Source organism: Danio rerio, chromosome 25 (genome assembly GCF_049306965.1).
Source record: "Danio rerio strain Tuebingen ecotype United States chromosome 25, GRCz12tu, whole genome shotgun sequence".
In the NCBI taxonomy this organism is placed as follows: Eukaryota; Metazoa; Chordata; class Actinopteri; order Cypriniformes; family Danionidae; genus Danio; species Danio rerio.
In genome coordinates this window covers 30,105,217-30,119,733 of record NC_133200.1, presented here as the reverse complement: position 1 = coordinate 30,119,733, position 14,517 = coordinate 30,105,217, and the positions used below count along the sequence as shown (strand labels likewise).

General features: G+C 35.3%; 1 protein-coding gene and 1 long non-coding RNA gene across 5 annotated transcripts in view; one reads left to right on the top strand and one right to left on the bottom strand.

Annotated features, from left to right (window-relative positions):
- wasla (WASP like actin nucleation promoting factor a) overlaps positions 1-14,517 on the bottom strand; it is a 68,523-nt gene that overhangs the window by 40,395 nt on the left and 13,611 nt on the right. For 2 of the 4 annotated variants that reach the window (NM_001083006.1, XM_073941636.1), the window contains 4 exon segments: positions 2,817-2,840; positions 8,546-8,642; positions 8,832-8,918; positions 12,405-12,539. In NM_001083006.1, coding sequence (NP_001076475.1) covers positions 2,817-2,840; positions 8,546-8,642; positions 8,832-8,918; positions 12,405-12,539 — 343 coding nt within the window. 4 annotated transcript variants of the gene reach the window in all.
- LOC141381004 (uncharacterized) lies at positions 8,125-12,483 on the top strand. The gene is made up of 3 exons (XR_012400459.1): positions 8,125-10,515; positions 10,702-11,158; positions 11,758-12,483. It is a non-coding gene; the product is annotated as an uncharacterized lncRNA (long non-coding RNA).

Genomic DNA, 14,517 nt, shown 5'->3' with positions numbered 1-14,517 from the left:
CCCCAAGATTTACGCAAGTAGAACGAACCAATCTGCTTCACATGCATGGAATATACATATTTTAGTAAAACTAGACTAATTACTTCAGACAAGCACAGTGCACCTAAACACTGCAGTGCCTTTTCAATTGCTCGAAAAACTTGCATTGGAGCTGCAGAAATGGTTCGTCTGTTTGTCATCCTTTGAGAAAACGATTGATGGTCACCTAATTAGAGAAAGACGACAGGGGAGCATGAATGCAGAGGGCTAAGCGCATTGAAAATGGTGAAGGAAACCATGAGCTCACGCTTTTCACGTTTAAGTTTTGGGTTGCATCATCACCACCTCAGGTCAGAATAAAAACACGTGAAAATTGGTGCCATGACTAGCAGCAGTGAGGAGATAGTAAAAAAAAGATGTAAGGATGTCACCAGAGAGGCTTTTTGGTTTCTTTTCTTGTGCATCTCAGCCACCAGCACCCCATCTGAAAGATTTTTTTTAAGCATAGGGGTAATGTAATCATCAAAGTTCACAATTTGTAATGTTGGAATGTGTATTTGAATAATGATGGTTAGTTCATTTACTTGAAAGCACAGATTTGATTATCATAATTTATTTTGTTTACAGAGTTTGAGGTTTACTGTATCGTTACTATTGACAACTTAAGTTTGCTTTAATAAATTACAAAAAAAAAAAAGATAAATTTACTGGGGTTTATCTAGAAACCTGTAATTGTAAAAGCCAAATATTAAGCAATACCTTGTGTGGATCCAGTCACAAAAAACTCCTATACCACATTAAAAGTGTGGTTCAACTGTGTTTATATCTACATAGCACACTGATAATGGACCCAAAATAGAAATTAGGGCTGCTTGATTTTGGAAAAAATCATAATGACGATTATTTTGGTTATAATTGTAATCAAGATTAGTTTAAGTCAAAATTATTAGCGCTTCAGAGATTTTTTTTTTTAATAAATATTTTCCAAATGATGTTTAACAGAGCAAGCATTTTTAACGGTATTTCCTCTAATATTTTTTTCTTCTGGAGAAAGGCTTATTTGTTTTATTTTGACAAAAATAAAAAGCAGGTTTAAATATTTTGAAACCCATTTTAAGGTCAATATTATTAGCCCCGTTAAGGAATATATCTTTTGATTGTCTGCAGACTAACTAATTAAGCCTTTAAATCACACTTTAAATCTGTATGCTTGTATTTTGAAAAATATCTAGTAAAATATTATTTACTGTCATCATAGCAAAGATAAAATATATCAGTTATTAATAATGAGTTATTAAAACTAGTGTTCAGAAATAAGTTGAAAAAAAATCTTCTTTCCATTAAACAGAAATTGGGGAGGAAAAGGGTTGCTAATATTCAGGAGAGCTAATAATTCTGACTTCAACTGCATATATAGTTATTTTCCATCCTGCAAAGGTAAGAGAAATAAATACAATAGAATAAAAATATGAAACAAACTGTGCTTTAAGCATCTTCACTGTAAGAAAAACACTTTAGGTACAAAAGTCCTTAAGGCGGCAGCAGGAATATTCTTCTCTTTCACGTGTCTTGATTCTCAACTCGTTTATTAATTACACAAATGAGGGTTAATATGAATAACCACTAAACATGCATTTTGACAAATATTTGACCATTAAAGCTCTCACATTAAGATAATTTTAGATGTGTGCGCTCTGCTCGTCTCAGTCTGCGAATGAGACCCAATGATGACCGCATGCCTCTGACTGTGGGCCCTATCATACACCCGGCGCAATGTGCCGCAAGGCACGGCGCAATACTTGTTTGCTAGTTTAAGCTTGGCGCAAGAGTCGTTTTGAGGCGTTGCACACGTTTCTCAAATAGCAAATGCATTTGCGCTCACTGCTGGCGCGTTGCTATTTTGAGAAACTATAGTAGATTTTTCATTAGACCAAAACAAACCCGATCTAAACTCCAGCGCAGAGTTGTGCCTCGCTTTCACACTGCTTAATAGCCTACACACAAGATGTAGAGCAATACGCAAATATCTTTACACATAAAAAAATTCAAATATTGAGGACAGGCCTATATATAGGATATAATAAGAATATATATAGGATATAAATATGCTCAGTTTTTCCACTTACACTTACTTTACGTCCTGTAAAAAGCAAATGCGCTTATGGCGCGATGTAGCTGGCTCTTAAAGGGAATGGGAGATGAGACTCTGATTGGTTTATTCTCAAAACACACCTATAACTTATTAAGAAAATAAACTCAATCCTTTTAGACCATACGCCACGGTGCAAAGCGGATTTTCCCGTCCTTAAATTAGCAAAAAATGGATTCTGACATGCCCTAAAAGCGTTTGCACCCTGCGCTTTCCGTTTTGCGCATGGACCGTCAAAATAGAGCCCTTTGTGTGTGCACCGCACACACAAAGAATCTTGCGGTCTTTCCTGCTTTTAAGCGCAACAAATGTGTACAACTGAATAGTGGGGGTATATCATGCAATAATCGTTTATCTCGATTAATGTTTTTTCAAAATCATTAGAAGCCAAAATCGAAATCGGATTTGCGATTCATTGCACTGCCCTAATAGAAATACACCACAATTTAATTCAAGTATCAAAAATCCCGGTTTTCATGGTAGATTCTTAATCAGAGTGTCGACTGTCTTGTGGTGATATTGGAATTCTGTTTTCCATGTAAACTTACTGAGAAATAAATTGTCTACATATGCTTTTGTCAGCACAATTCCTTTAACAATTTAATACGAAACAACTAAACACAAACTGATTAGATCTGACAACATTAGGAGTAAATACATGAGTAAATGTAAGTACCAGGACACATACCATTTGGTGGGTCACGCCTTTTCTCTGCAAAAACAAAATTAACATTGTTAAAACGTTGAGGCTGAATTAAACAACTAGTGAGGTCAGAAATAGAAAGGAAAAGAGCTGGTAGGCCACCCAAAGGAGAGGGAAATGGTGGAATAAATATTAGTTTTGGAAAGGTTAGGGAGAAAAAAGGGTAAACAGAGGTGCCCAGAGCTCCTGTGGCCTTTTTCAAGACATTCACAAACCTAATGACTTGTTTTATTGAAATTTTTACTACTGAATTTTCCCCAATTTCCTTTAATATACATTACTTCTTTCCATATCTGTCGTTCATTCATGAACAAACTGACCATTGTGCTATAATTTTGGTCTCAAAAGTAAATTGGGTTTTCGGTACTGTTAAAATACTCCCTTACAGAGGGGCAAAAATCATAATGTCATAGTTTTAAAATCTTTCAAACATAAAAGGTTGCATTTATATTTTAACGTAATCGATAATATGATTAGTAGGGGTGCAATGGTTCAATCTACTCATGGTTCGGTGTATCACGGTTTTAGGGTCACAGTTTCGCAACAGTACCGTTTGTGCCATGCTCAGAAAAAAATGCCTAGAGAACAATTCAAATAACAATAAACATATTGATTGGGTAACAAACACCTGACAATGCAATAGCTTCAAACAGCTAAAAAAGTAGGGCATTTTGAAAACTGAATGTTCAAATAAACTGCTTAAAAAAAATAAACTTAAGTTTGCCCTTTTTCTATTTTACATCTCGACTCAACAGTCTCTATGAAATTATGCAGATAATAATTTTATGTCAACACATTCTAATATTTGTGCACTTCTAAGGAACTGATTACTTCTTTTTACATTATGCTTACATAGCCAAGCCAACAACACACTTTTATTTATGATTTCTATGTATTGTGATTTCAGAGAGTTCCGTTTCACTAAGCACTATTTCAGAGAATGAAACTTAAGCAAAGAGAGAGCGTTCGGCTTTTCTCTCTTAATTCAGCGGGAACAGTCAGTCGATAAGATCAGTTGATACCCACAGAAAGCAGGTAAATAGTAAATAGTAGGAGCGATCTGGTGCGGAAGAAGTAACAGACCTGTTGTATGTCCACGTCCGTATGGGAAGCTTCTGGGTCTGGACAAGGTCCTTGATCCACATGTTAGTGCCCACTGATCTAGACTATTTTTGCAACGGAATTTTCCTGTTAGTGACCACTAATCTAGGCCATCTTTAAAACGGCATTCCATATGATTTTGTGTCTGTCTGAATTTATTTGAATGTCTGTTGAAACACTGACAGCAATGAGCTGTGATTTGGCCTCACCTGCGCATTTGCGCTGTATCTTCTTCACTTTCCATGAAAAGTAATCGGAAGCATACCAAGGTGGAACTGCTTTGTTGCAGTTGTTTTAATTACCAAATCAATATTAATAATGCATATTCTGAACCGCGGATGACAGGGCGCACCGAACCATGGGAGGACAACGGGAGGATACTGTTTTATTACAGAGAACCGTTGCATCCCTAATGATTATAGGTTTATATAATAGATTTACTAAATGTACAGAATATATATAATTTAATTGTCATTTAAAAGTGACATAGGCATGCAACCGTCTAAACTATAAAAATAAAACAACAAATGTATTTATTTATTTATTTATTTATTATTTTTGTACAAGTTTTAGATGTATTTGAAAGAAGCCTTTTATGTTCATCAAAGCTGCATTTATGCATTTCAATAAATAAATAAATAAAGTTAAAAATGAAATATTGTAAATGATTATTATAATTTAAAAAAAAAAAAAATTCCAATTTAATATATTTAAAAATGTAATTCATTACTGCAATGGCAAAGCTAACTTTTCAGCATTCATTACTCCAAGTTTCAATGCCAACCACTCAGACATCATTCTTGTATCACAATAAAGACCTCAACTGATTTTATCAATTATTTATAAGATATGCTACTTAATATTTTTGTGAAAACATTATTTTGAATTGAAAGTACATGATTAAAACATATTTAAGATATTTAACAAACCAATTATAGCCACATCTCTAAACTAATATTTTCCATTTAGAATTTAAAACAAATTCATTGATTTAAAATGAAAAAAGTATAATAGAAGTATAAAAAGTTTAATATAAGTGTGAATAATTAAAAATGGTTTATAATATACTCAAATTTTACCCAAAAATATTATTCAAATATCATTTTTAATCTCTTCACATGTAACAACCGGAAGAGATCTGAATTCCCTATACATCTGAATGAAACTGAACTGCACAAGAAGTGATTCAGCATGTTTGTTTGTAATTTGACCACATTAAAAACGCAGACAAGAGGGCAGACACAGGAGGCATTTAAGGCACCAGGGCCTCTTTTAAATCCAGTTAGTGCAGAGAGAAGCCTAAACTTCAAAGCCCAGCATGCAAAACAGAGCAGGAAGTACTGGAACCCAGCCAGGAAGTGGGGAAAAAAGAGAGACTGCTGCGTTTACAAGCGGGACATGAGGAGAAAAGGTCTACTGTGAAGGTTTTACGACACACCCTATGGAGAGAATGCCAGCACACTTGCTACGACTACAACACTATAACAAGATTACAACTACAAACTGAGAATGAACACTAGGAAAGATGAGGAAAGAGAAACAAAACTGCAAAAACAACAGGTTAATAATAAAATCCCATCCACATGTTGCTCCAAACCCATATGACTTACATTCTTTCATCAAAAAAGGAAACACTTTGTATAGTGTAGGTCACTCATTTACATGAAATTACAATAAATTATATATGGAGCTTTTACGCTTACTAACTGGGGATGAACCGATGCCAATACTTTGCCAATATCAGTTGGATAATGCATATTTTTGCTGGATCGGGTTAAAGCCAGGGTTAAATCTTGCGCATGTGCTATTTTTGGTGTAATTTATAAGCGAACAAAAGCCACAAAGGTACAGCCCCCTGGCGGCTTATTCACAAACTGCGGTCATACACTAAAAACAGAGTGGCAGATATTTCAAACGGCGGCGGTATAAGGCCCGGCGGTAATAGTCACTTTGAACTCTCACCTAACGTAGCCTTCGAAGGTAGTACTATCTTTATGCCCGCTAGTATTGTCACGATAATGGAATTTCGGTACTAATTGGTACTGAAATCTTAAAAACGTTTATATCCCTCTAACATTTGTCCATTTCAAATCCTTTTGTATCTGAAGTAGGGCTGGGCGTTATAGCAAAAGTGCAATTTCGATATATATTAATACAAGTTAATACAATATTAAATTATTGTTATTGTATAATAGGGTTCCCTAAAAAAATGACTGGAGTGACAAAAATTAGAGGGTCCATTAAATGGCAAATTTTCGGCCAATAAATTTTTTTTTTATGGCCAAATATTCGGTGCATCTCTAATATCAACACACTTCTAGATTCCCATTGTTGCTCTTTTCTGCTGTGTGACTGGCTCTTAAAGCCAATATTATTATGATAAATATTGTCAGGATTCTGCCACTCCAGTCCTGTTAATTGTTGTTTTGATGGCAGAGCCCAGACACTAGTCAGGTCATGTGTTAAATGTAGTGCTTTGCTTGAGTTTTCTCGGGTCGAGTACCTCTTTCTTGTCATTGTCCTTGTCATTATGTGAGCACCTGCCTTGTTACGCTCGGACCATGCGCGTTAACGCATAATGTGGGCGCGTGAGGCCTGATCATGGTATGGTTGCATGCTCTTGTCCTCATGTTTGTCTGCGCCGTTATGTTCATTCTCAGCATCTCAGTTGGTTTCGGCCTTGGATGGCGCTGGGAGGGAACATTCACGTCGCATATGTGAGCGCACGGTAAATATCTTTATTTATCATGTCTTGTGTTCTGTTGTTTTGTGTAGCAGATGGTTTCATGTTTACATCGCAACCACATGCTTTAGTATCTTGGTTTATGTGAGCATGCAGTCAATGAGCTCTCTCATTGGCTGTGTGTTCTAGTTCTGTTTGTATGCAAACACATGGTTGTGTTGTGTGTTCTTGTACCATCATGTGTTCTGTCTAGCGTCTTGTCCCACCCACCTTGTTATCCTGTTTGTAATTGTTATTTTCACCTGTTCGCCTGTCTGTTCATTGGTTTGTCTTTCCTAATTATTCTCCTAGTGTGCTCTGTCCTGTGCTGGTCCGTTGTTGATTGTATGCTTGCTCTTGCTGTTGTATGAGTTTCTTTGATGTCTGGTCTACAACAGTTGTTAAATGTAGTGTGCCATGCCAAGGACCATGTCAAGTTAAGACTAGTGGAGTGTGTAATATAATGGCATGTTTTACCCACATGGGGAGGTTCAAGTTTTGTTTTTGTTTAGTTTTTTTAAATAAATCCTTCATTTCCCGCATGTGGGTCCTCGCCTCATCTGCATCCACCTCATACCGTGACAAATATAGAGTAAAAAGGTTCAGTGCTGATCATTGTTATTGATAAAAATTAGATCACGATTCATTTTAATATTGTTTTTCGACCTGGCCCTAATTTGAAGTCAATCCATCAGCAAATTGCACCTATGCCAACCCATAGACAGATCAGTTGACTGACACAACATTGAAACACTCCAATGTCTGTGGATCTGTGTTTGCACTTGGTAAACATCAGTGAACTGATGACCTTCACGGCCATTTACAGTCATTTCTTTTGAGCACATGAACACAATAGCCAGCTGTGTTTAAGAACGTGCTCAAATGTGGATGGGAGACCACTTGGGAAAAACTGGGTTGCTGTTGGAAGTGGTGTTAGAAAGGCCAGCAGGGGGCACTTAACCTGTGGTCTGCGTGAGTCCTAATGCCCCAGTAAAGTGAAGAGGACAATATACTGTCAGTGGGTGCCGTCTTTCAGATGAGACGTTAAACCGAGGTCCTGACTCTCTGTGGTCATTAAAATCCCATGGCACTTCTCGTGAAAGAGCAGGGGTGTAACCCCGGTGTCCTAGCCAAAGTCCCTCTATCAGCCCTTACGATCATGGCCTCCCAATCATCCCCATCCACCGAATTGGCTCTATCACTGTCTCTCCACTTCACCAATAGCTGGTGTGTGGTTAGCGCGGTGGCGCCGTTGTCCTTTGGCTGCCGTCGCATCATCCAAGTGGATGCTGCACACTAGTGGTGGTGTGGAGAGTATTTTTTAGGTAAAATAATATCTTGAGCCAGTCTTCACACAAATTTACTGTATAATTTAACAGAAATTTGCATACAGCACACAAATCAAATAGGAATCTTTTTATTTTTATCTTTATTTGATTATTGTTATTCATATTTTTTTTCTATTTTATTCTAAATCAGTTCTTAAATATCTTTATTAATGTGGAATGTGTAAACTGTGAGTGGATGTTCTGATTTAACTGTAGTTATTTATTAATGGTGAAATACGTAATCGATTATGCTACTCCTGAATCAATGACTATACTAACTGTACCTAATTAAAATAAGAACATATTTAACTGTCTACAGAACCAAAACGTGGTAATATGGTTTGCTATGATTGATGTTTTTGACAAAAACAAAAAAATAACTAATTTAAACTCATAATAAAAACAGATTTGGAAGGAAAAATGCTCATATAAAGCATATTTATTCAGAGTGTGGCCAAAAAAATAAAACTGACAAGAGATAATAACAAAGTCATATGGAGTGGATTTGGAATAACATAAGGGTGAGTAAATGAAAAATAAGACATTTAAACCAGCAAGTTTACCGGTTTTCCTCTGTCGTCTGTTTAGCAGTTCGTTGAGTGCGCTTCTAAATCTTTTGGCTTCCTCTTCACTGGCAAAGTTGAGGCCCATCTGACAAGACTAAAGAGCAAAACACACCATATGACCAATAAAGCCAATCATATCCTAACTAAAGCTCAGAAGTAGTTTAACCAAGAAAGTGTTTAGCCAAACAAACTTTTACATGTAAAATCGCTGGCTAGATTTCTCAGTTTGTCTTCTTATTTACAGTCAAGTAAGCAACATGAAATATTAAGAAAAAAGACTCACGTCTCCTGCAAATGTAATGAAGTATGCTCTTGAACTACTAATCGCAAAATTATTGTAGAGCTCCTGCTCAAATTTTGTTTTTCCATCCTGAAAAACATAAGAAACAAGGCATTATAACTGTTACACTTTTCCTTTGTTTGTTATTGGCATGGATAGTTTATAGAAGGGGTGTCAGATTCAGTTCCTGGAGGGCTGTAGCCCTGCACAGATTAGTTCCAACCCTGCTCCATGACACTTATGCCGCAGTCCCACTAGATTTTGAGCATGCAATATTCTGTCATACGATGCTACGAAAAGGGGTGGGATTAAAAAAAGTTGATTAGATATCAAAAAAGCAAGCGATGAGTCCATATTTTTTATATCTGTACACAGAGGTCAAGTTTTGATCTTCTATTGGTCTCACGCAATCCTGTGATGCGATTTCGCAGGTTACAGTCCACCAAGCTTAAACTTTGCAATGAAGCGAGCTGCATGAGCTGTCGCACGAGCTTGCATTTCTGGTCTGTCGCATTCACATGGGTATGAATGGAAGTCAATGGGGTAAAAAGAAGTGCAGTGGCTTGACCTGTAGGTTTCAAACAAGCCTGAATGACTCAATTAGTTTGATGAGGTGTGTTTAATTAGGGTTGGAACTAAACTGTGCAGAGTTTGACACATGTGGTTTAAAGCAATTGTTCATGTACAGTTGAAGTCAGAATTATTAGCCCTCATTTGATATATATTTTTTTCTTTTTAAAATATTTGCCAAATGATGTTTAACAGAGCAAGGACATTTTCACAGGTCTGATAATAATGAAAAAAAGCAGTTTTAAATAGTTTAAACACCATTTTAAGGTGAAAATTTTTAGCAATTAGAAATTAGTAAAATATTATTTACTGTCATCATGGCAAAGATAAAATAAATTAGTTATTAAAACTATGTTTAGAAATGTGTTGAAAAAAAAAAACTTCTCTCCATTAAACAGAAATTAGGGAAAAAAATAAACGGGGGGCTAATAATTCTGACTTCAACTGTGTGTCCTTCTGTCAAAACCGAAATGGAGAAAAAAACTAAGACAAACAAACAAATCAAAGTCTGAAGGGAAAAATGTTTGTTCTTGTCTATAGTGAACAATTTCCAGCATTAAAGGGTTAGTTCTTAATAAAATGAAATATTTTGTAACTAAATTTTCTCCCCAATGTCATCTCAATCCCCTGAGACTTTTGTTCATCTTCATAAAACAAATTAGGATATCTTAGATGAAATCTGAGGGCCCGTTGGCCCCTTGATAGGTAGGAACAGCCCTATGGTCTCCAAAAAAATCCAGAAAAAAGCTGTGAAAAAACATTCCATTGAACTCCAGTGGATCTTTTTCTGGATTTTTGAGTACCCCAGGACCGTTGCTGTCTATTCAGGACAAGAGAGCTCTTGAATTTCAACTAAAATATCTTAATTTGTTTTCGGAAGATGAAAGGGGCTAGAAATTACATGAGGTTCTCTCTAAATGTTTGAGTGAACTAATACTTTAAGTAAACACACACACACATACACACACACACACACACACACACACACACACACACACACAAACGTATCAGAAAGGTCCCATAAAACATGCTGTATATTCCAGGTATTTTACAGGTACATGAATGGGTCTGGTTATAAAAAACAAAATTAAAAAATGGGCAATGAAACACTACAAGCGTCGCTTAACAAAAAACTGAACTTGGCCATTAGTGTTCATCCACTGCTTTGTTCATTAGTGTAGCATTTTGTTTCAATTCACCCCGTCAATGTTTACAAATGCATTAGTTTGATAAATCAAGATTAATAAAATTTGCTAAATGATATGCAGTGCTTAAAAAATCTCATATTATCCTGTCTGTGCAGTTTCTTCATAATAAATTTAGACTAAAACTCTGGTTGTCAGATATCGGTTCCAAAGCTAATTGACAATAAATGACAGTTGACATTTTACAGCAGTTATCTACAGAGAAGATAGAGAGATTTGGAACACTAATTGAATTTTATGTTTTATCTTGATTTCTCACTACTGTTTGTGAGTCAGCATGAATTGTGGCACTTGAAGTTGCAACCCAGGCTCATTAGAAACACATGGCTTAGCCTACATTTTCAAGATGTCCTTACTAATGTCTGTAGCACAATGATGTACTTGATTAGGTCCAATTGTAACACCCATGCTACTGTGACGGTTTGAATTATGGTTGAGTAGGTATAGAAGTTAATAACAAACAATGTAAAAGGTAATCTAATAATTAATATAAATAGCTATTATTTCTAAAAACAACCGCTTGTGTGCACATCACTCTGTATTGGACCTGGCCCAGTACACTATCTTGCTATAGGCTGGAGTGAGGACACATTCTAAATTTTTGCTAAATGTAAAATACACTACTCAAGGTACATTTGTTGCATGTTTCAGAAGACAAATCCACTAGAGAGAACTGTTTTGTGAATCTAAAATGTGTTACTTATAATTTTATTAGGAGTTGAAAAAGAAAAAAAAATAGATCCATCAACAAATTGTGATTCTTTCTCTAATGGTTCTGGATTGGTTCCTAAAAGTTAAAAATCAATTCTGTATTCAATTTAGATAGCAACAGTAAGGGCTTGCACATACTCTAAACAAGGGTTGCCCAAACTCGGTCCTGGAGGGCCGGTGTCCTGCAAAGTTTAGTGTCAACCCCAATCAGACACACCAAAACTTGCTTATCAAGCTCTTACTAGGCATTCTTGAAACATCCATGCAGGTGTGTTGAGGCAAGTTGAAGCTAAAATCTGCAGGACACCAGCTCTACAGTACCAAGTTTGGACACCCCTGCTATAAACAGAACAATACTAAGCTTTCATTTGTGCGCATATGTATGCTTCTGAATTCGCTTCATTTGGACAGATGGATAAAATTTGGACCAATAGACAGGCAAGGTGCTGTACTTCCTGTCTGTTGTGGACCAGATTGAGGATAGTCCTCAAATTCCTTTTGCAAAAAGAAAAATAACCAATTTTAAAAGTTGTTTTGTAGTATTTATTTACAATTAACGCCCAAAAAAAATAATTCTTTATCCATTGATGATATGTGACTTCAAATATTATTATAGAGAAAAGGAACAATTTGCTGGTGCCATGCTGCCCCATAGTACTCACTTTACCTAGAAACTGCAATCAAAATGTGTTGAAGCATGTTTTTGTAGTTTCATTGTATTTCTAATGAGACTGTGTTGCTTAGTTGCTGTGTGCAGTCATGCACACATACTAACCACCAGGGTCAGGATTTTCATTTAATATTTAATTGATTGATTTGCGCTTTGTTTTTCACCAAACCCTATCTTTAACTCCCAGAAAACTGAAAATTATTAGGTGTCACATGGGACAAATCTGTGATTCTTACACACGTCCAACACAGTTTTTTTTAAGCTTATGTTTTTCTCTTCTTTTGTGGTGCATAGAGCATCAGAACTAAGGCAGCGTGAGTAAATAAAGCTTGCTTTTTGGGCCCAATATGAATTTAATGAGGAAAGTAACTGAAGGGTCTAATACATTTGCCATTCATCTGATCATCTGACAGGGCTCACCTTGATATCAAAGACACGGATAAAATAAGACCTTTGAGGGTTGTCTTTCACCAAACAGGCAACGCCACAGCACCGCTTGGCCCAGGATGAGCCCCTGTCCGCCCCGTAAACCTGGACCACTGCTGAGCATAATGTCTGCAAAAAAATACAACTCATGAAATTCATAAACTTCATAAAACAAGCAAACTGTACATTTAGAAGGAATCTCTAAAATCTAAAGTTTTACTATTTGAGGAGAGTAGGGTGACATTTATTAACATTTTTTGTAAACGGAATCATAAATGTGTCATGAAAGAGATGTAAGCTAATAAAGTGATGGGTGTACTTAATTACAAAGTAACTAGTAACTTATTAAATTACAAATCTGCTGAAAAAGTAATGGATTACTTTGTATGTAATTTAATTACAGCTCCTTCTAATGTACTTGCTTTAAACTTAATGTAAATTAAACAGTATTATATAATCAATTTAGAGAAACAGAATAAATGTTTTTTGTTATACGATTTCTTTTAGATATTTTGCATGACATGATTTTTTTTATCTAAAGTAGGTCAGATATATCTGAAAATTCACATGCTCAAAAAACAAAGGAGAATGAAAATAACCTAAATGCAGAATGTAATATAGTGTCACGAATTTTAAATACAATTTAATAATTAGTAGGGGTGTAACGGCTAACGGTTGATCCGTGATTCATACGAATCACAACACATGGTTTGGAACATGCGTGACCCACGCATTAAAGCATTTTTTTTTTCTTGTAGATTAATTCTAAATTTTGTAACGATCACAGAGAGAGAGAGAGAGAGATCGCCCTCTCATGTCATTTACATTTTATGTATGAAAGCATTTAGGCTTTTCTGTAAAATACAATGACGCTGGAAGAAGTTGTGGTAGGTTATTCGGAATGTGGTGGGTTTCTCAGGTTAAAGGTGTTTTCTGTCACTACTTGTTTAGCCTGCATCAATGCATTCAGTGTAAGGTACACGATTAATCATTAAAAGATTAGAATCTTAACAACCACGCAACATAAATTTTAAATGATGGTGATTTGGATGTGTTTATTAATCCTTTGAATTGCTGCATTCAAATCTGACAACGCAAAAATCAAGAACGAGATTCAGTTTTTAGTCTTTTGAGTTAGTTATGAAGTACAAACAGTCAAATAACACAGAAGTACTGGGATAACAGTTTATGGTTTAGATAAAGCCACTGATGTTTATGGTAAGAATTAAGATTACCATCATTTGCTCAAAAATGAAAGTTGTAGGCAGTAATTACATCATTTAACCAAAAGTAGGTGATAACCAGCCATCAAAAACATTCTACTGAATAATTTTTCAAATATGATCCATCTAGCAACGAAGCAAGAAGTTTTATGAGTGAAAACCTGCATCATTTTATGAAAATTAGAATACAAATAAATATGGGTTGTACAAATTATAATTTATACTGCATATTTTACAGTTTATTTTTATTTATTTCTTCTTTTTACTTTATGAAACCAAAAGTTCTTGCAGAACTGTTTTTGTAATAAATAGAAAGCAAATTATTTGATTATGAAAACTGGTCCAATGCGTGACTAAAAAATCATAATGAGATCCGAACCGTGAGATTTGTGATCTGTTACAACACTAATAATTAGTAGCTAATTACTTTAAATAACCTACTCATTGCTGTTTATAACCAATTAATATATTTCCAACACCACTTAATTGTTTTATTGATTACGAATTTGATAATTCCGAATTTTTAAAAACCCAGTCACCCCAAGTTATCTTACACACTTAAATTACGTAAATTAATTAAATCACAAACAAATTCTATATTTTCTTTTCAAAAATGAAGCCTAGTGATATTATAGACTGAACACAGACAGATAGCAGTAAATAAACAATTGAAATCTGATAATAAGTAAAAAACAAACAAACAAGCATGCATACATAATACATAAAAATAAATCTCATACACCAACAACAACCTATGTTGCATTTGCCCAAAACTGCTTAATCATTTCATTCAGAAAGCATGTACCAAAAAATAGACAGAAATCAGTGTATGAATACTGCATGATGTTCTTTGGTGCACACACTGGCTACTGCAGATATCAAAT